Genomic DNA, 22886 nt, shown 5'->3' with positions numbered 1-22886 from the left:
TAGGCTGGAGTGCAGTAATGCAATTATAGCTCACTGCAGCCTTAAATTCCTGGGCTCAAGCGCTCCTCCTGCTTCAGCCTCCCAAGTAGCTGAAACTACAAGCCCACGCTACCACACCTGGCTAATTTTTTAATTTTTTTGTAGAGACAAGGTCTTGCTGTGTTGACCAGGGTGGGCTCAAACTTCTGGTCTCAAGTGACTCTCCTGCCCCAGCCACCCAAAGTGCAGGGATTACATACCTAAGCCACCACACCTGGCTCCGTTCATCTGTTGATGGAGACAGGTTGATTTCATAACTTGACTATTGTGAATAGTACTGCAGTGAGCATGAGAGTGCAGGTATCTCTTTGGCATACTTATTTTCTTGTGGATACATACCCTGTACTGGGATTACTGGATCATACAGTAGTTATATTTCTAGCTTTTTGAGGAACTTCCATACTGTTTTCCATAATGGATGTCCTAATTTACATTCCCACCAACAGTATGTAACAGTTCTCTTTTCTCCATACCTCACAGCATTTCTTACTATCTTCTTTATAGTAGTCATTCTATTTGCCTTCATTTCCTTCTTTCTTCCCTTCCTTCCTTCATTTATTGACTACTTGTAACATTCTTAGAATTTTCCAGGTCCCTGAGAATAAAATGGTGAGCAAGACTGACGTGATGCTTGTCTTCATAGACCTTATGGTCCAGTGGGGAAAACTGATAATTAAGCAAGCAACAGTAATAAGATGTTATGATTCCTATTACAGGGTGCTCTAGGAGTCCACGGTGGGAAGTACCCACCTTAGTTTGTGAGGGAAAGGAAATCAGGGAAGTCCTCTCAGAGAAAGTGACATTGAGGCTAACACCTAAAAGTTAGACTCTCTAATTTATACAGTTCTTCTTAGGGTATGATCAGAGAACCACTCGTGGTAGACATGTATGGATAAAGGAATGGTTTGTATGGTTCATCATATGAGCATGATTATTCATTTGTTATCCTTGCTTATGACTGTTTATATTTAATAAAGATCAACTCTTTTGAAGTCTCAATAAATGCAGTGACATTATGCCACTTCTTCCAATATATTGTAGTTGCAGGACCATGGAAGTAAGGAAGAAGGACATGTAATTTCTTTGAAGTAATTAATAGATTTTAAAAGAAATTCTTGCTTTTAACCAGCTTTCCAGTTTACCTGCTTATTTGATCCTCTTAGTAAATAAGAAGAAAAGAGCAAAACAAACAAACAAAAACCCACTTCTTCTTGAGCACCATAGAATAACTCGAGGCACAATTAAAGGAAACATGAGGACAATGATAATATTAGTCTTCTCTAATGGAGAAAACTGGAAAATGAAAACACATTACTAGGGTAAGAACAGTAGTATCACCACAAAAATCAGTATTTGTTTGATTAATTCATTAATTCCCTCATTCATTCGGCAATATTGACTGCTTATTTCAATGTCCCAGTGCCTATCACATAGCAGGTGCTCAATACATGTTGGAGGGAAGGATGCACAAAGCGAGGGGCAGGTGAATGAGCAGAATAAAGCACCTGAAGTATAAAAGAAGTAATGTCTTATCTCATTCACATTTATATGTGCTGTCTCTGCTGTTCACACTGCAGAAGAAACTTATCTGCTGCTAACTTTGTGGTAGTGTTGAATAGATGGAAATCAGTTTAGACAGCCCTATGAGCTATGCCTACGTATAGACATAGTAGGAAAGTATCTTCAGTGTATCTGTTTAGGAGTGATGGAAAAGTCTTTTTGTGGCCCCAAATAATATTTCAGTCTGTTTGTTTCAGACATTTCATTTGAGTGAACAATCTTTCATTCTACATTAGGATGATGATGAAGAATGTAAGCAATCTGGGAAGAGGTAGACTACACTGGCTTAAATTCACACTAAGGCTTTAAAGGCAAACAGAAGATCCTTTCCCAAGAGCAGGTTTTGATGGAGGGGAAGAGAAACACACGCCAAGGAAATACAGTTGGCCCTTGAATAACATGAGGGTTAGAGGCGCTGACTCCCTTGCATAGTCGAAAATTCATTTACAGCTTTTGACTCCCCCAAAACTTAACTGCTAATAGCCTGCTGTTGACCAGAAGCCTTACTGATAACATAACAGAAGACTCACTGATAACATAACATAAGCCTAACTGTTAAACATATTTTGTCTGTTACCTGTATCATCTGCTATATTTTTATAATAAAGTAAGCTAGAAGAAAGAAAATGTTATTAAGAAAATCATGGGCTGGGCGTGGCAGCTCACACCTGTAATCTCAGCATTTGGGAGTCCAAAGCAGGTGAATCATTTGAGCCAGGAGTTCGAGACCAACCTGGGTAACATGTCAAAACCCCATATCTACACACACACACACACACACACACAAACAAACATTAGCTGGGCATGGTATCACATGCCTGTGATACTAGCTACTTGGGGGGCTGAGGTGGGAGGATTGCTTGAACCCAGGGAGGTTGAGGCTGCAGTGAGCTGGGATCCTGCCACTGCACTCCAGCCTGGGCAACAAAACAAGACCCTGTTTCCAAAAATAAAAAGGGAATAAAAAGAAAGAAAATAAAATCATAAGAAAGAGAAAATATATTTACTATTTATTAAGTGGAAGCAGATCATCATCATAAAGGTCTTTGTCCTCTTTGTCTTCACATTGAGTAGGATGAGGAGGAGAAAGAGGAGGCGTTGGTCTTGCTGTCTCAGGAATGGCAGAGGCAGAAGAGGTGGGGGAGGTAGAAGGGCAGAAAGGAGAGGCACGTGCACCCAATGTAACTTCTACTGACGTAAATTAATGTATAAGTGAACTTGCACAGTTCAAACCCATGTCGTTTAAGGGTCACCCGTACTCAGAAGGCACAGGACCCCAAATACAAACTGTACCACATTAATACCTCGGGATAACATCAATGAGTGTTCTGAGTTTTATGGGGCCTGACATTTATACAATGGGGACCTTTATAAGGAAAATAAAACAAGGAAATCTGCAAATTATGTAAATATTTGATGATATGAACACATTAGCAGAGCCCTTCTTAGGATATTGTTAGATGCCTGTGAAAGCAGGGAGCTGGAAATTTAAGCTCCATGAACTTCTCGGTAAATTAGCCTCTGTGACCCCACTTGGCTGTGCATCTGCAAATGGGAGAATATGACCTAAGGGAAACTTTGACTCTTGGCCTTCATATACAAGACATGAAAAATATTATAGTTGGGGAGTCTAACCTGAAAGATATGTTTACCACCAAAGAACACCAAAGTTTTAGTCATTGTCATTCCATGAACCTTAATTTCCTTGATTCTTACATACAAATATTTCCTTGAATCTTAGAACAAATATTAGAGAATTCACCATTAATTTAATAACAACTGGAAAGGGAGAGGGTAAACAGCAGGCAAGTTTCATTTGATATTGATTTTGAATAATGTCCTGATTTCAAAAGCATTGAATTGTGAAAAATGCATCATTAACTTACAGAAATATAATAATTATATTACCTTTTGGGTTATAAATGCCATTTATTGAGTGCAATATATATTATTAATCTATTAAATAAACCAGTGATTTGCTCAAGCCAACAGAGCTTTTTAAGTAGTAAAATTGGAGTTCAAACTGAGGCTCATCTGACTCTAGAACCAGCACTCTTATCCATTACACTATTCAGTATTGCCCACACTTACCAACTATTTATTTTATAACCCATGTAATATTTATATTCCTAACCACCCAGGATTAGGAAGGCTTTCAAAGGAGAATACTGAATGAATGTTCTTGGTGAAAGAACATCAATTTGACCCCACAGTCAATTAATAATCTAGGGTGGGTGTCCTGGAAGTGAGGGTTGAATGAACTGAATGGATGAATGAAGTAAGGGTTGAATGAATGAATGAAGTTGAGTATCATGATATTAGGCAAGTGATAGTGGAAGACGACAAGACTTTTTAGAGGGTTATTTGCATTGATCTACTGGATTCCATTCATATGTTTCATATGCACAGGTTCTTGGTCAGTGTTTAGTAAGGTCCTGTTATATGCAAGGCAATGACAATGTGAAGAAGGTATGTGCTACCCATGGACATTTGGAGGAATGGCCCTGGGAGCAAATTGCTGTTTGGGGCAAAAAGCTTCTTCAGGAGGAAGGGGCAACTTAGGATGACCATCCAGTGTTTCAGCATGTAAGTGGGAGGATTATAGGGTTTGTCCTAAGCAAGAGTAAAATTACCAGTGAGGCTGCTGGAACCTATGACTTGTAAGTAGGTAGGGGTTGGTTAGTCACAGAAAAGGACTGGGAAAGAGACGAAGAGTAATTTATGTGCAAGTGGCTACTTTCCAATCTCTCTCTCACTAGCACTTATCCTTGAACGTAGTCATTGCTTTGGGCTCTGTGAAACTTTTCTTTCCCATTTTCTTGCATATGATCATAATGTCCTTGCCTCCCCAGTGACTTTATCTTTTTTGTGTATGTCCTTATTTTAAATTTATGTTTTGTTGCAATTACATTCAACTGCTTTTCTGTGGTTTGAGATAACAAGTGCAGAGAATGGAATTTTAAATCCTAAAAATGTCACAGAAACAGAAGCCGCAAATGAAAAATTGATCTGATACCAAAAGAAAATGGGCAAAGATGGCACTCCAGAACACAATGATAAAAAGAAATTATACAGAAAAAGATTAATGAAACTGACAGGAAGTACATTAGACAGAAGAAATGCATCAAGAGGAATGTGATGAGATACTGGAATGACTGAGCTCAGAATAGCCCAGCTTGTCTAACCTAAGAAGGACATGTTAAATATGGAGGCAGTTTAGCCAACCAGAAGTTGTGGGTCTCCTCAAACAGGAAATTGAATTAGAAAGTGAACAGAGCCCTAAACTGGAACTGTGAGGATTTGGTTTTTGCCCTTGTGATACTGAGATTATTAGTTATCTTCTCTGAAACTTAGCTTTCTCATCAGTAAAATATTATCTCTCTCATTTATTTATAAATATTTTATAAGCAAAGTAATTGTCAAGCATTCTATAGGGCATGCAAAAAGGAAAAAAAATAGAAAATTACAATTCAGTATAATAAGGTCAAGGTCAGAGGTAGGTCCAAAGAACTTTGGAACCCAGAGGAGAAAAGAATTAACTTTCTGAAGGTTTGAGGAAAGTTTCACAGAGGAAATAACATTTGAAATAGGCTTGAAAAAAAAAAATCAAAACAATGCAGATGAGAAGTGAGCACGGGAAAGGTAATCGGTAAAAAACTATTATGGCCGGGCGTGGTGGCTCACGCCTGTAATCCCAGCACTTTGGGAGGCCAAGGCGGGCGGATCATGAGGTCAGGAGATCGAGACCATCTTGGCTAACATGGTGAAACACCGTCTCTACTAAAAATACAAAAAACTAGTTGGGCGTGGTGGCGGGCGCCTGTAGTCCCAGCTACTGGGGAGGCGGAGGCAGGAGAATGGCGTGAACCTGGGAGGCGGAGCTTGCAGTGAGCCAAGATGGCGCCACTGCACCCCAGCCTGGGTGACAGAGCGAGACTCTGTCTCAAAAACAAAAAACAAAACAAAAAAAACATGATTGCTTCGTGTAGTTGAAAAGTAGGAGTCCTTTCTTTGTAGTGAACCATAGGTCTTCCTCCCACAGGGGAGCAATGGGGGAAGAGGTAGCTAAGGGATGGTTGTGAAAGTCTAAGATAACAAGTTAAATAAAGCAGTTAGCATCTTATCCTGTGGTTCGGTGGTTCTCAACTTTATTTTATCGTGTCTAAAATACTCCCATGGACAAATAGATAAAATAGACTATGGGTTATATGCAATTACTAGCTCCTTAGCTTTTTTTCCCCAGTTAAGGAAACATTTCAGAATTTTGGCGAAATATTGTTATGACAACTTTGAATCCACTCTTTTTATTTTGAACTAAATTATTCCCAAATCACTGTTTTCAATAGTATCTGAAACAAGTTGCTTGCAGCACATCTCCCAGCTGATCAAACAGACCTCTCTGAGCACAAATAATTGAGTACCACTGCTGGCAGTAGGGAACCACTGAAGGTTCTTAAGCTGAAGAGGGATTTGTCAAGTTAACAAATAGCAGCAGTGTGAAGGATGGACTAGAAGAGGAAAAGATTAGAGGCAGTAAGACCAAGGAACAAATGACAAGATCCAGAACTCAGGGAGGGGCAGTGAGGAAGAAGAGGACAGAGTCAATATCCTCTGCTCTAATGTAGCAAGTAAGTGGAGAGTCAAAAAACACAAAAGAAGGATGGAAAGAAACATGGGAAGGGCACAGAGCTCTCGCCTTGACCACTTATAAATACAATAAGGAACAAAGACTGACAAGAGGCAAGGATGTCCCTAAGAAGAGCTCTGTGTGTAGGTAAGGTTTAAGAAGCTTCCTGTAGCTATTCAGCTCTTTGTAACCAACTCTGTAGAGGACCAGTTTGGGTTACTTAAAGAGCTACTGTTCTTCGTGAAATTCTGGGGAAGGTTGATTTCCAACTAGATGAGATGCTAGAATTAATGAGCTCCAGCTTCATTTGGAGGGTGGGCCTCCTGCCAGGGCTGATTAGCCCAGCTGGCCTGTCCGCTATTCCTGTTTTATTGCTTCCTTTCTCATTAAGGAAGGTGTTGGGTTTGGATAACCATAAACAACATGTCTGCTGCTACAAGGCTACCACTTCTTACACAGCCAGTGGCTGAAGCCAGGCTCTCAAGAGTCTTTTTAAAGGACTTAGATCACAGTTTTAGAGGCAGGATATCAAGGAAACACAGGAAAAGGAAGCCCAAATTTGAAAATGTGCTACATAAATTGCTATTTTCTTATTTTTACTGTTTTTTTTTTCTTTTTTCTTTTTTTAATTCAAAGTGGTAGGGAAAATAAACTAAAAAATCCAGGCTGTTTTCTCTAGTCTCCCCTCTCTTTCTGTCTCCCTATTCCTCCCTCAGCATGTCCACATGAAACAGTACTCATAGTCCCCAGCCCTGAAATATGAAGGAATGGAGCTAGAAGGGTTTCCCTTTAGACAACTCTGCCTCTAGCAGGCCCAAGGATTCAGAGCAGCCACTGGCCCTTTACTGAGCAATTTTCAGGGTACCTGAAAGCCCCCTTGACCACATGCACCCAAGGATTGAAGTCTATTTGGGAACAGAAGAACAGCTGAAAGGCAGCCAACCACTCAGCTCCCTTTACCTTCACTTAAGTAATTTCAGCATTTGTACGTCTTACTCCCCAGACAGTGTATCCCTTAAAATAACCTTCACTGGCACATCATTTCTCACCAGGAACTGTACCCTTTTTCTTTCCAAAGTACTCCAAGTTTCTCTCTTCTAGCACAGGGAGAATCATGTTTACTACAAAAAACCACAGTGTTGAACTATAGCCCTCAGTTTCTTAGAGTTTTACTTTCTAAGGGAATTTTGCAGCTGGTTCCATCTGTTTCTCCTAATTTTTTTCTCTCCTCTTCTGCCCATGCTGATTTCCTTCCTGGACCCAACCAGCACCCAGCTTCAGTGTCTGTACCTCCACTACATGTCACCATCATGCTCTTCTCTGCTCATGGAAGATACAGAGTTCATAAGCCTCCCACGGTGCCCCAAACAGTAAATACTCAGAAAATATTTGTTGGTTTGTACTGACTACTCCTAGAACCTTTAACATTAATAATTTCTAGAAATATTTCCCCAAAAAACATTTCATATAACTGGTTTAGTTTTTGTATCAAAGTTGTTCCTCACTGTGTGTTTTTTGTTCATGTGGCTTGACAGGAATTACCCCTGTGCTGAGAATGGATGAATGAACTACTCTGAATGATAATTATGTTTGTGTGAGTTATCCATGTGCATTTTAAATTCTAAACTGGCCTTTCCTGCTGCTTAGCATGCATCTGGGCTATTACCTATCACCACAAGTCCTACGTCTGAAGGAAAAACAACCAACTCTGATGTTATTCATTCAAACACGAGCTCATGTGCCTTGGACAAGAAGAGTGGTCTAGGTAATATTTTGGTTTACACCTCTAAGTGCTTACTATATGCCAGACACTACTTCAACTGCTTTATAAATATTATATAATTTAAATATCATAAAATCCTCTAAGGTAGATACGATTCTGATTTTACAGCTGAGAAAATTGAAACACAGACAGGTAATATAACTCATTCAAAGTCATGCAGTAAGTAAATAATAGAACCAGAATTCAAATGCAGGCAATCCATCTCCAGAGTCCATGCCCCTAACTGCCCCTCAATTTTAGATTGTTTCCTTTCAAATCTCCCTGCAAGTCAGAAGAGAATTCTGATTAACTTTTTTATTTTTTATTTTTTAAGAGACTCTCATGCAGGCTGGAGTGCAGTAGTGTGAACATAACTCACTGCCTCCTGCCTCAGCCTCTTGAGTAGCTGGGACTACAGGCACAAGCCACCATGATTGGCTAATTTTTTGTTTTTCTTTTTTGAGACAAGGAATTTAGCTGTGTTGCCCAGGCTGGTCTCAAACTCCTGGCCTCAAGTGATCCTCCTACCTCAGCCTCCCAAGTAGTAGGGCTACAGGCGTAACTTTTATTTACACAGAGTCTATGTCCTTGAAGGGTCTTGTAGACACAGTATTTTATAAATCCAACCGTTTTCTGGAATCAAGTCCTCACTTAAAGGAGCTAGAGTTTGAACTCCTTTTGAAAAATAATCATCTCAGCCGGGTGCGGTGGCTCATGCCTGTAATCCCAGCACTTTGAGAGGCTGAGGTGGGTGGATCATGAGGTCAGGAGATTGAGACCGTCCTGGCTAACACGGTGAAACCCCATCTCTACTAAAAATACAAAAAATTAGCTGGGCGTGGTGGTGGGCACCTGTAGTCTCAGCTACTCAGGAGGCTGAAGCAGGAGAATGGCGTGAACCCAGGAGGGGGAGCTTGCAAGTGAGCCGAGATTGCACCAGTGCACTCCAGCCTGGGCAACAGAGCGAGACTCCGTCTTGAGAAAAAAAAAAAGAAAAATAATATCTCATACAAATCACCCCTCTGAGTTGGGCATGCCACCATCCAACTAAGTACAGTAGATTCTTGAATAATTTCATTTCATTTAACATCATTTTATTATAATATTGATGGAAAAAAAATCAATTCCCAGCTGGGGCCACTGTCTGTTTGGGTTTTCTCCGGATACTCCTGCAAATATGTAGATTGCATTAGGTTTCTTGGGTGTCTAAATGGTCCCTGTCCAAGTGAGTATGGGCATGGGTATGAATGGCCCTGCAATGGAATGGTAACCTGTCCATGGCTGGTTCTCACCTTGCACTCTGAGCCTCTGAGATAGGCTCTGGCTACTCTCAACCCTGAACTGGTATAAGTGGGTTGGAAAATAAATGAATGAATGAATGAATAAAAATTATTGTAAAATAAAAATTTGTAAAGTCTACAATAATTATACAAATGTACGATAAACGATGTGGCACTAAAGCACACAGCAAGTCTGTCATATTTGTGATTGTTTTTGAATTTCCCGGTGGTAGGAGGTGCTCCTTTTTGCTTTGCAAACAAATTCCTTGATTTAACCCCCACCTCCATGACTACCACCACTCACTGATTCACCAAAAATTGGGTAAGTAATTTTCTTACTTGTTTTTATTCATCTTTTTTCTTTTTTCTTTTTTTTTTTTTTTTGAGACGGAGTCTCACTCTGTCGCCCAGGCTGGAGTGTAGTGGTGCGATCTCAGCTCACTGCAAGCTCCTCCTCCCAGGTTCACGCAGTTCTTCCGCCTCAGGCTCCCAAGTAGCTGGAACTACAGGCACCCGCCACCACACCCAGCTAATTTTGTTTTTGTATTTTTAGTAGAAACGGGGTTTCACCGTGTTAGCCAGGCTGGTCTCTATCTCTTGACCTTGAGATCCGCCCACCTCGGCCTCCCAAAGTGCTGGGATTACAGGTGTGAGCCACCACGCCCGGCCTATTCATGTGTTTTAAATGTGTATATAGATCACACTTATTTCAGTGATTAGTATGAAAAGTTTTGGGGTCTTTATTTAGAAATTCGGTGATGTTTTTGTGACCAGAAATATGTCATAGGAACTTAATTCTTATTAGTATCATTTAGCCTATAGCAACATTGGTTATATTATACGTTCTTTTGCTTAAAGTTGCCGTTTCCAAGGACCTATTGATGACTTTAAGTGAAGACTTATTGTACTTACAGCAAACATCCTCAAGTGATAAATGTGGAAATACATGATTGTTTCTTTTCTTCATATCAGAATATTATAACGAGCTTGATAACACATAAAATCCTTCTGGTATCCAAATCACCTTGTATGGTAATTGACCTTTAACACTTCTGAGGTTATTGGAGTCCATACATAAATTACCTGCTAAGCAAAGCACAATTTTCCTTTTCCTTCTCAGATCAAGGAGAAAACCCCAGGCCTGATATCCTGAGATTTGGCAAATAAGCATGTTGCTCTTCTCTAGATCTTTCATGTTGTGATAGGTTTTCATTATATGTTTTTCCTGATCTCTAAGGTTGTTTTTGCAGTCAGCATATTGCTTCCAATTCTTTGATCAGGTTTTAGTCGCCCTTTATCAGGTCACATGACTTCCTTAAGGAGTAGCAGTTTACTGTAAGCTTGTGCAAGGGCAGGTATGGAACTGCATTAACTTCTTTGTGTTACACACAGTCTCCTGTGAAGCACTTACTCTGTGCCAGGCATTCTGATAGGAAGTAAATACAAAAGTGAATAAAAGTATTCCCTGCCTTCAAAGAGCTAATGGTTCAAGGTTTCTAGGAAATTTCCTGAATTTCTTACTTGGATCGAAAATGGTAGTTCAGAATCCTACCACCAAACCATAAGAATAATTGGCACTAGTTCCTCTGAATTCATGCATCACCGTAGAAGGACCCACATAAATGTTTATCTGCTAGTTCTGTGCTCCTTTTCACTAACTCTCAGGATCTTCCTGTGATTGGCCTAGTGTATGTGTCTTTGGCCTTTGACAAGGAAAGATCCTTAACACAATCCTATCAGGTATTATTCCAGCTTACATGTGAGGAAATTGAAGCTCGAAGTGGTTATAAAATAATAAAACTTTAATTTGTATATCATTTTACAGTTTTTATCATTTTACAATTAAAATGATATACAAATAACTGTATCATGATACAGTTTCATTATATATATATGATCTCATAGCAGCTGCAGGGATCTTTACATAAGTCAGATCAGATCACTTTCTTGGTTAAATCCCTCCAATAGCTTTCCATCACACTCAGAATAAAAATACTCCTTTCTTCTCTGACCTCATTTTTAAATATTTCACTCCCTTACTTTCTACACTCCAGATAGTCTTCTTTTGGTTCTAAAAACAGCAGACCTATTTCCACCTGAGGTCCTTTTTCTGTGCTGTTCTTCTAGATCCATTAAGAGGCTGGCTCCTTCACTCAGTTCTCAGTTCAGATACCACCTTCCACATGAGCCCCCTCTGACCGCTATCTAAAGTACTGACCTTACCCTCCTGTCAAATTGCTCTCTACCGTGCTACTCTGTTTTGTTTTCTTCCATCACTTATTATTATCTAAATTTCTTTTATTTGTTTACTTGTTTATTATTATTCTCCTTCCCTTGACTAAAATGTAAGACAACAAGAACAAAGACTTGTTATGCTTCATTGCTATAGACCCACCACTAGAACTCTGCTTGGCATATAGTAGGTGCTCAATAAATATTTGTTGAATGAATTAGTTAATGCCCTTGATAATGCATTAATGTTTTTAGATGGGAAATCCTTAGCCCTTTCTAGCCTCATGTTTATATATTCTCCCTAGGCAATTTCATTTACTCCTGTGGATTTTTCTACCTTTCTCAGCGTTTTCCTCCAGCCCAGATCTTTGTTTCTGAGATGACCAACTCTGAGCTGTGTTTGACTTTTTTTTTCATTTCCCATACTTGTTGTTTTAAATTTCAGAATCAAAGATACTCTAGACCTTTGGGTGATAACCAAGGAAATCTACATTAGCATTATAAAATACTAACACATTTTAACATTTATATTTAAAAGGAAATTAGAGTTCATCTACTACAAATTCATGACTTTAAATGTGGATGAAGATATTGAAGTCCAAGATAATAACTGCTACAAGTGTCACAACTAGCATGTAGCATAACCCAGAATTTCCAGGGTACATTCTTGTTTCTACATTATGGTTATTTGCCTACTTAGACCATACCTCTCCTTTTGTTAATGTGTTCTTTTACATGTATTTATTTACTGAGATATAATTCACATAGCATAAAATTCACCCTTTGAAAGTATGAAATTCAGTGGTTTTTAATATAGTCACAGAATTTTGAAATCATCTCCACAATCTAATTTTAGAACATGTTCATCTCCTCCAAAAGAAACCTCATACTGATTAGCAATCACTCTCCTTTCCCCCTCCCATCTTAAACTTCCTCTTCTTCTTCAACCCTAGGAAACCATTAGTCTACTTATTGTCTCTATGAATTTGCCTATTCCGAACATTTCATATAAATAGAACCATATCATATGCGGCCTTCTGTGTCTGGCTTCTTTCACTTAGCTTAATGTTTTCAAGGTTCATTTATGTTAAAGTATTCACCTTTTTGTTTTGTTTAACCAAAGCTCCTTTCTCTAACTGCCTTTAAATCTATCTTTGAGCACAAAATTAAACATTAAATATCCTGCAAGCCAAAGACAAAAAAAAAAGAAAAACACAAATATATTACTCTGCTCTGGTTACTTATAAAGGAAGTGCATAGTTTATCATGTACACAGATTTTTTTAGCACTATATTTTAAGGGAAATCATAGATGTAGTCCTTTAATCTGGCCATATGGATGTGTCTTTTGATTATTTAAGGCATTTTTCTTACTTTCTTGTTCCTACAATTCCCTGCTTCCCTTGAGTTGGGCATGAACAGTATTGAAAGGGGTGAGAGGACTACCTAGTGGTATCTTCAAACGACTCTTCTTTTTTTGTGTATAAAAGTGAATTTTTACTTAATCTTTACCAACATGCTATTGACCACCACCGTTAATTCTCAGGATTTTTCTTCCATTTATGATCATAATACTCACTTTAATCTCAAATTTGTGTAATTTTCTTACAACTTTGTTTCTGAAAAGGGTCAGTAACTTTGCCAACCCAAAATATGTTCCAAATAATGCAAATTCTCTAGCAAATGTGGGGAGAGAGGGCAGGGAGCTGTACCTCACTAGAAATGAAAAGAGGAATATGATTGATTGTTGATGTCTATGTACCCATGGGTTTGGCACATATATGTTTTCTTTTTGAAGGCCCTCAGGTGCAGAGAATTAAATTAACGTAATACTCCTAAACTAACAGCAAACTATTATCATCAGTTCATGAAAGGTCTTGTTTTTGTTTTAATTTTCACCTCTCTCTTATACAATCTTTCCTTATGTGTTTGATATATGTTCTTAAGAGGCATGTGTCATTATAGGGTATTTAGTGTTATTAGGTGTGAATGAGCAATTTTATAAGTAATATTGTGCCATAAATCTCACTCAGTGTGTTTTTTTTTAATTTACCACTAAACCTTTAAAGACTATTCATGATGTTGGATTTACATTGACTTTATTGTTTTAACTGCTGCATAATATTGTATAGTATATATCCACATTTTATTTTTCCATTCTTCTAGCAGTGGACATCTGCTACAGTGACATAGAAAGAATTCTCATTCTTACCTCTTTAGAGACCTGAAGAAGAATTTCTTTGGTGTGTATGTCTAGGAGAGTGGCTGGGGGGCCATAGGACCTAAATACACTATTTTCTTTATCCAGCCTCATTAGTGCATAGCTGACATCCTCCCAGTCCCACCTCCTACTCTAGCCATCATTGTAGAGATCAGGGCTGAGCCAGCATGCAGGCTGCAGCCAGCTAGGTGTCAGTGTACTACGTAGTACCTCACTTCTTATTTCCTTCTCTGAGGCAGAGATGAGGAACACTCAGAGAATCTGCTCAGCACTCAGGCCTGCACATGAAATAGGGATAGAGGGGCAAGGGGTTAATGGTCACAAGGCTACTCATGCTTTCCCTTGTATCCCCTTGGGGGTCAGTTCTGAGACACAGTCTGTAAGGCTCTTACCAAGATCCCTGTGAGACTGAGTTTTTGCCAGCAATGGTTGTCAATTTGAAAATGCATCCTTGTCTTAGTTTTCCCTTCTTCCCTATTTCAGTCCCCCAGTCCCTCATTCCTGCTCCTTGGTATTATTTCTTGAGTGAACTACCTATAAACAAGCCTTTGACTCAGGTTCTGCTTTTAGGGGCTACCCAGTATACAATCTTACTCCTAAGTGCCGATTGCAGCCCCAAGCATCTGCACACTGATCTGAATAGTTTGGTCAGTCTTCACCTTGTGGGTCAGAGACTGGGCCATTTCAAATCTTCAGTGTGCCACCTTTCGACAAGAAGTTTTGCTTCTGCTTGGAAGGCATGCAATTATTCCCTGTGTGGGATGTGTCATTTGTGGGCCAGTGACTTTTCTTTTTACCCTTACTGCAGTTATTTTCAAAATGTGATTACAGTATACCTGGACTAGTAATTATAAAATAAATCTCCCACGAGCATTCTCTCTACCTTCTTGTGATTTGTGGCTTTTGATGCTTGTGTTGCATTCATGGCTTTTAGGTAGTACGTGTGTCATAGATGTGCTATAAGAGAGACTGAAAAGCATTGTTTCTCAATGCTTGTTGATATGGAAACACAATATGATTTATATTTTTTAGTGGAAAGTACTGCAGTCAGTTTACATCCTAGAGTATGCACTTGTTCTGTCACATTATCACTTGGGTTTACTTAGGGAAAAATGATAATTTCTTTAAGTGGATATGTGTCAATGTTAATGCATTTTGGTTTGTGAATGCCAACTCACTGAACTGGGTGCATCATCATAAAAAAGCACAAATCATGACCCCCTGAAAACAGGAAATCAGATCAACTTCCTTAAGGGAATGTGTGTTTCTTCTCATGTGGGAATAGCTTTTAAAACCTCGTTATCCCCTTCTGCTTTTGTTGTGTAAACAGGTAGTTAATACATACACTCCAGGAAAGAAGATTTGGCTTGAAGGTGTGGTGACCACCTCAGCTGGAGGCACAAACAATCTATCCGATTCCTATGCTGCAGGATTCTTGTGAGTAACACCTGCAAGTTCACACCCGGGGGCTTTCAGGAGGGAAGGACAGTGAATCTCTGGTGTTGCTGATTATTCTGCCCATCCTAGGGCTGAGGCATGTTTCCCGTTGAAAGTTCATTTCATTCATTCGTGTGTGTCTTAAACCATTCAACAATGATCAACACCTTCTCTAGATATTAAAATGTCAGGCACAGGCATCAGAGCAAAGATTATAGTAATAGTAGTAACAGTAATAATTATAGTAATAACAGCTTTATTGAATGTCTAAAGTTCAAAACACAGTGTAAACCACATACATTTTCTAAGCCAATTTTCACTATAGTCTTGGGAGAGAGGTAACAATAAGGCATGGTTTTTTCCCTCCAGAAAAAAATATGATTGATGGAACTGGGATAGGAGATAACTACATTGTAAAGCTGTAGGAGGTAAGTGCCGTAGTAATCATACTTTTAATGATACGGTGCTTACCACTGTCTGAAGTGCTTTATTTATATTTCATAATTTAACAACCAATGAAATCGATGCTACTGCTTTTATAACAATTTAGTGAAATAGATGCTGTTATTATCCCATTTACGGATGAGAAAACTGAAAGAGGTGAAGTAACTTATCCAAGATCACTCATTTAGTTTGTGGCACAGCTTGGACTCAAACCCAGGCAGTTTGCTCCAGAGTACAGCTTCTTTACCACTGTGGTAGACCACCTGCCTTTCTTCCTCACATGGTCTGTCTACAAAAGAAAAATGACAGACATGCAAAGGAATGAAGAATTTCTGTGACTGGGAGTATCAGGGAGGACTTCATGGAGGAAGTGGCATTTGAGTGAAGCATAGTAGGATTACTCTAATTTCTATAGGTGGGAGTCATGGTGATGACAGAGGAGAGCCTTCTAGGCCCAAGGGACATTATGAGCAAAGGCACAGAGGAGCAGAGAATGACTAATGTGACTAAAGCCTTGTTATCTGTGAGGATGCAATGAGGACTGAGACTCAGGAAAGGGTTTACCACCAAATTACAGAAGGTCTTAAAAACCCGGTAGAGGAAGTGAGGCCTTGTTCTATATTCACAGCAAGCCACTGAAGATTGTGAAGGAGAGAGACAGAGAGAGAGAAAAAAAATCTGGAGAATCTGACTTGTGTTTTAAAACTTTGACTTTATCAATGGTAGTCACAAGAGTTGGGAAGGAATGGGAAAATGAATTTGAAGGCTACTACAGTGGTCTGGAGAATGACTTAAGCCAGAAGCATAAGGGCCTCTCATTAGCCTGCCAGTGTCATGTGGCAGGGACAAACCCCTCAGGATCACTAAGTAAATGACTTGTTCCTGCTCCAATACAGTCCTATGGCCTTGGATTTTTGACTGAGCAATGTCCTCCTAAGAACCATAGCTTTGCCCTCAGCTATGTGTTTTGCTACTAACAGCTGTTCTTAATTATGCAGCTTCCGTTCCCCTGCATAGAGGCAGCTTCTTTAATACATTAATGAAGGACAAATCAGGCCAGTCAAGTGGATTGCCTTTGCAGATGGAGTTCTGGCAAACGCAGATGAAGAAAATGATTCAGTGTAATTCATAGTGATACCTTGGGTCTTCCATTTCTGTGTCCTCAGCATCTAACGTTATGTAGCACAAACAATGTCAGCAAGCATGGTTCAAATGCATGAAGTGGAGTGAGTCACCTTTGATATAATGTGGTTAAGAATCTTCTTTCAAAAGTACACTCCCAGCCAGGCATCGTGGCTCACGCCTGTAATCCCAGCACTTTGGGAGGCCAAAGTGGACAGATCACTTGAGGTCAGGAGTTTGAGACCAGCCTGGCCAACATGGTGAAACCCCATCTTTACTAAACATACAAAACTTAGCCGGGCATGGTGGCATGCGCCTGTAGTCCCAGCTACTTGGGAGGCTGAGGCGGGAGAATTGCTTGAATCTGGGTAGCAGAGGTTGCAGTGAGCTGAGACTGCATTCCAGCCTGGGCAACAGAGCAAGACTCCGTCCCTCCCCCATGCCCTCCAAAAAAAACCCCACAAAAGTACACTCCCACCCTCCACTGGCTTGATATGAGACCTGTTGAAAGAGTGAGAAGCCAGGGTGTCAATGCTGCAGGGACCCCCTTGGAATCAGAGGAATGGCATTTGCTCAGCACTCACTATAGGACGCTGCTGCAGGGCCCAGCAAGCAGCTCAGTTGTACTGAGTGGTTTTGTGAGCATTCTTCCCTTTAGGGAATGATATGAAATGAGAAATACTGCAGACCTTCATGGAGGAAGTTGGAAAAGAGAACTGCCTTTTCATGAGCATCAGCCAAATAGCCATAGATCCCTACAGTCACTTTGTAGAACACAGATCAACATAGTTGTTTATATTCCGGCTGTAATTCAGATATCCAATGCTTAGTTGACACAGATCTGATGAAAACTAGTTTATTCTGCTCCCGATCTCTCTTACCTCTTTGTCACCCATTTGGTCTCAACTCCACTGACAGCACCCAGCAATGTGCCCTTTGAGTCCAGTTCTCCAAGGGGCATAAATTGCTTCCTGTCGGGGGTGGAGGAGTAGGGGAGCAGTAAAGCATTCTAGGAAGCTGTAGGAGGCTATCAAGAAATTGAAAAGAAGGCATTTTTCCAGCCTTTTTGAAATGTTTATATATCACATAACTCTGAGTTCACCGGGACATATACGTGCACGTATGCATAAATTGGGATTCTCTGCTACCGAGTGTTCAAAAGTAGAGTTTCCCAGCTAGCGCTTTGAGATTCTTTGGTGGACCACAAATACTCTTGGTATGCTGCTGTGTCTCAAGCACCTAATAGTGTCTGGTACATAGTAGATATTCACCTTTAGTGGAGTGGAAAATAACGGCAGGGTAGCATCTTTGGTTAGATATACCAGTCATTTTATCAACTGTCTGTAGCTAAGCATAGAATGGGAAGACCATTGCTTTCCCTCTCTGAGGGGTCTTGTTATTATAGGAGGAAGATGAAGATAACTTTCATATTAACCATTCTATTCCTAAAGCCATGGGAAAGCAGTAGTTCTGGTTCTAGCCATTTTTGAATGCTCCAGATCTTGCATGTGCATATAGGGATGTAGGTTTGCAGGGAGAATGCATATTCTTAATTTCTTAAATATCTTCCTATACACTAGTAAAAACATCAGGTTTATGAATTGATATTTATTTGTTGAGTATATACTCTATGCAGGTCACTAAGCTAAGCTCTGTAGAGGTCAAAAGTAGAAATTTGATATGATTCTTTTAAATGTGTATACACAGGCATTTACATGGTCACACAAGCGTTTTTTAATATCTTCTCAATTCTGAAAACAATGCCTAGCATTTAGCATTGACTAATGTTATTGCATAAATAATGAATGAGTAAACAAGTGGGATCTTTTCACATATAAAAACACCAAGATAGAGCCCTGTATTGACATGAAGATGCTGCTAGATGGAGGGACTCACATATGTGATTATGTGTTTCTTCATTGTTTTGTTTCTTCCTTCATTTGACAAGCATAGGGATGGAAAGTTGAATAAGACAATTTGCTTTTAAAATACCTGTTAGATATAGAGCCTATTGTATTTGTGCCATTTCAATATAGAAAGAACACTACTTAGGAGGCGTTAGCCCACAATTCATGTTATAGTTCTACCACAGGACAGCCTTTGACCAGGTATTTCATAGTATGTCTCAGTGGCTAAAGGAAAAGCTAAACCTGTTATCTTGATTTTATAGGATTACCAAATTAATAAAAATTATGAAGGCAAGTAGCTTGCTTAGCCATGTCATGTTCCAAAAGTAATTTCAATTCCCTGGGTCACAATGTTCCAATTTGAAGAACAACAACAAAAATGATTCTACTATATTACAGTCAGATTTCCCTTTTGATTTAAAACTTTTGTGTTTTGCTTTGCTTTTTGTTTTGTTTTATTTTTATAACTCTAATTGTCAGTAAATATTTGTTAGTTTTTTTGAGAATAAAATATAATTGTAAATGTAAAAAACATTTGAATATAGGAATAATATTTATTCACAATATAAAAATTAGCAATGCTCTTTATTCCAGCAAGGAAAAAACTTAATTCTTCAAGTCACGGGTTTGGAGCTCCATATGGTTTCAGATTTAGGAAATCATAACTATGCGTAATTTTCCCCAGTGTGCTGAATGGTGATTCTCAAAGTTCCGAGAATCTAATTTTATCCAGACAGATTTCAAGTCAACAGAGTATTGAGTACCTACGGTGTGCCAGGAATGGTGATGGGTGTTTGGGGTACAAGTTCAGACATTGTGTCTATGCTTGATGAACTCAGAACTGACAGAGGAAAGGTGGAGAAATAAGTTAAGTGATTCTTTCTGTGGACTTTCTGAGGGTATGAATAAGAGATCTGGGGAAGTACAGAGGAAAGTACCACTGTTGGCTGGGGCAGCAGAGTTTAGAATAAAATGACACTTGATTTGGAGATTAATATATGAGAAGAAATCTGCCAGATGAAAAGGGGTAGGTTCAAAGAAGAGTAGAAGGGAATTCTAAGCAGAAGTTAAAACATGTATAAGGACTTGGGTAAGTGTGAGAAAGCAATGTGTATTTGGGTAGCCAAGAGTAGTTTCATGTGTCTTGGAGCCTGTGGGAAATGGGGTCTAGGGTGAGAGAAGATGGGGAAGAGGTGACAGATAAAGCTGGACACACATATGTTTAGGACAAGTTGTGAAATGCCTTATCTTTCATATAGAGAAGACTGAATCTCTAAGTCACATTTATTCTATGTATTATTACAAGTAGAAGTTTCCCTAAGTTTCAGAATTAGGAAGAGAAAGAGAAGCCCAAATGAATGCATGAATGTGTAAATAGTGAAGGCAGAGTCAGCAGTGTTGGAAGAACTAAGAGGGCAGTATTTTTGAAGGATGGCATGCCCTGGAAAATAGGTGTTTGGCATAGTAGGATAGATGATAAGTATGTGAACAGTGCAGGTCCTCCACTGCAAAATATGTGTGATGGTAGCATACTTGAATCCCTGAATAGTGCCAAGGAAAATTATTATTGCATTGACTACTGACAGTGATATATGAGGGTTGCTAATGACTAGACTATATTTGCATAGGTCATAGGAGTATATGAGTTAGAGTTCTGTTAAAGGTACATATTCAGGGACAGGGTATAAGCAGGGGAGTTTGAGGGATGGAATGCACAATGTGCGCTCTTCTGTAATTGTATGTCCTCTGGCCAGGAGGGATATTAGGCTTACAAATGGCTAGGGTGTTCATTTGTTAGTATTTCAGGAATAAAAAGTCAAGTCATTAACAACAAACTATTTAATGATCAAGGGCAGTTCATTTTACTCCTCTAGACCTCTGTTTCTTTTTCTATCAAATGAAGAGGTTGGATTTGATAATCTCTAAAATATATTACAGCTGTGAACTTAATGCTTAAAACAACCCTTTTTAAAGTACTAGGTAAATTTGGTGACTGGAGATTGGTGTATATGTGTATATAGTAGCCAATCTCTATAGAGCTTGTTATATGCCATTTTAAAAATATATTGATGTAGCTCTTTTTCTCTGCCTTTTAGATGGTTGAACACTTTAGGAATGCTGGCCAATCAGGGCATTGATGTTGTGATACGGCACTCATTTTTTGACCATGGATACAATCACCTCGTGGACCAGAATTTTAACCCATTACCAGTAAGTGTGGGATAAAGATTCCCAATCCCTTTTCCATGTCATTCAGTTCTTTTGATCATGCCTTGTTCCATACTAGGAGAATATTTTTCCTCTTGCTGTTACCAGTTAATTTCATTCATTGAACAGAAACATTCCTGTCTTTGTTCCCTTGATCCATTTTACAGACTTTTGGCTTCAACACACACACACACACATCTGTTCACTCACTCACTTTTATATTTACACATACATATGTATGTGCAGTATGCAATATACATATATTCATTTATATATATTTGTATATTTATTACTATTGTTTTAACAATCCAGGCCGGGCACGGTGGCTCACGCCTGTAGTCTCAGCACTTTGGGAGGCCGAGGCGGGTGGATCACGAGGTCAGGAGATCGAGACCATCCTGGCTAACATGGTGAAACCCCGTCTCCACTAAAAATACAAAAAATTAGCTGGGTGTGATGGCGGGCACCTGTGGTCCCAGCTACTTGGGAGGCTGAAGCAGGAGAATGGCATGAACCCGAGAGGCAGAGCTTGCAGTGAGCCGAGATGGTGCCACTGCACTCCAGCCTGGGCGACTGAGCGAGACTCCGTCTCAAAAAAAAAAAAACAAAACAATCCTTGTGTAGTTGAGATTCCCCATCGACTTGTGGCCTGTTTGAACTCTGCTTGAGAGTGAATTTTTCCAGATTGTTTTATTTTAATGCTAATAGGAGACATTAGTTAACATCAAATGCAACATGTTGAAAGCAGATGGGGGAGTGTTATCCAAGATCAGACACACTAGGAACCCATCTCTTGAGGAGTGGCTGAAGTGCAATTACAGTTAGATGATGAGCCCCGTGTGACAATGAGGGGATTTACCAAGAGCGTCAACTTCTCTAGGAGAGAAAAGGAAAGAGAAAAATAAACTAGAATGGCAAAAGCATAAATATGGGTTTGTCTAGTCACCTTATTGGCCAATCAGAGAAATTCCACGGACCAGAAAAGCTACGCTTATCAGAAATATTACACGGGTTATCCTTTATCAGAGAAGTCATGGTCATGACAAAAGATCAGACTGCTCTCATCAAGTCATAGAATTTCAGAGCTGGGATCCCTCCTTGAGATGATCCAATTCCACCTCATTTAACTGAGGGACTGCTAGCTAGGGGAGGGGCAAGGAGGTGGGACATGTAGGGCTAGCCCTAGAACCTGTTCCTGTGCCCTGGTTCAGTGCTCTTTCTACAGAACTATTTGTTGCCCTGGGGCCCACAATAAACAAACCCAAACTGGAACCAGTGAGCATTCCTACCACTTGCCTCTCTCTGCCTATTTCTACCACTCCCTCCATTCCCCAAGCCCTAAGCCAGGAAGCTTCCAAGCCCAGAGCAGAGAACAGCTCAGCACCCACAGCACCAGTTCCACGTCTCAATTACAACCAAGTAATTGTTGTATCACTTGGTGTACATGACTCCAAAAGTCCAATTAAATCACAAAGAGTAAAACTAACTAGCATAATTGCTTACATTTGCTGGACTAGTGTACCTCTCCCAAGATACATGTGTGGGAGACTGGGGTGGAGAGGGGTAAAAGAGAGTTTTCAGCATGGAACCATAGAGGATTGTTTTGTTTTGTTTTTGCAGAAATAAAATAATTAGAAAAGTATCTATGAAATGTAAGCACTAAACAAATATAATGGCACACAGAAATAAATATTTTTTGAACATCAGGCACTGGAGAGGACTAGTAATAGATAAGTGAATCAACAAATAAGAGAGCACTGCTTGGGCCCTTCAGGGTACATGTGCAGGAAAGGCTTCTCTGAGAAGGTGACATGTAAGCCAAGAGCCAATGACAGTAAAGAGCCAGCTATGCAGATTTCACAAAAGAACTTTCCAGGCCTGGGAAGAAACTAACACAAAAGCTCCGAGGCAGGAACAAACTTGGCACGTTTGCGGAAACACAAGAACACTAGGGTGACCGGGGCATGATGAGGAAGGGGGAGAAGTTGGAAATGAGGTAGGCAGGAGTCATATCACCTAGGGCTTTGTAAGCTGAAAGGAGTTGACTT

At 39.7% G+C, this 22886-nt stretch overlaps 1 protein-coding gene across 3 annotated transcripts in view; it reads left to right on the top strand.

The window, feature by feature from the left end:
* Positions 1 to 22886, top strand: part of HPSE2 (heparanase 2 (inactive)) — a 780051-nt gene that overhangs the window by 600111 nt on the left and 157054 nt on the right. For all 3 annotated transcript variants that reach the window (XM_003825451.3, XM_003825450.3, XM_055093275.2), the window contains 2 exons: positions 15051 to 15157; positions 20727 to 20841. In XM_003825451.3, the coding sequence (XP_003825499.1) occupies positions 15051 to 15157; positions 20727 to 20841 (222 nt within the window). The remainder of the gene's footprint in view (positions 1 to 15050; positions 15158 to 20726; positions 20842 to 22886) is intronic.

Source organism: Pan paniscus, chromosome 8 (assembly GCF_029289425.2).
Source record: "Pan paniscus chromosome 8, NHGRI_mPanPan1-v2.0_pri, whole genome shotgun sequence".
In the NCBI taxonomy this organism is placed as follows: domain Eukaryota; kingdom Metazoa; phylum Chordata; class Mammalia; order Primates; family Hominidae; genus Pan; species Pan paniscus.
This window is presented reverse-complemented; position numbering and strand designations above follow the sequence as displayed.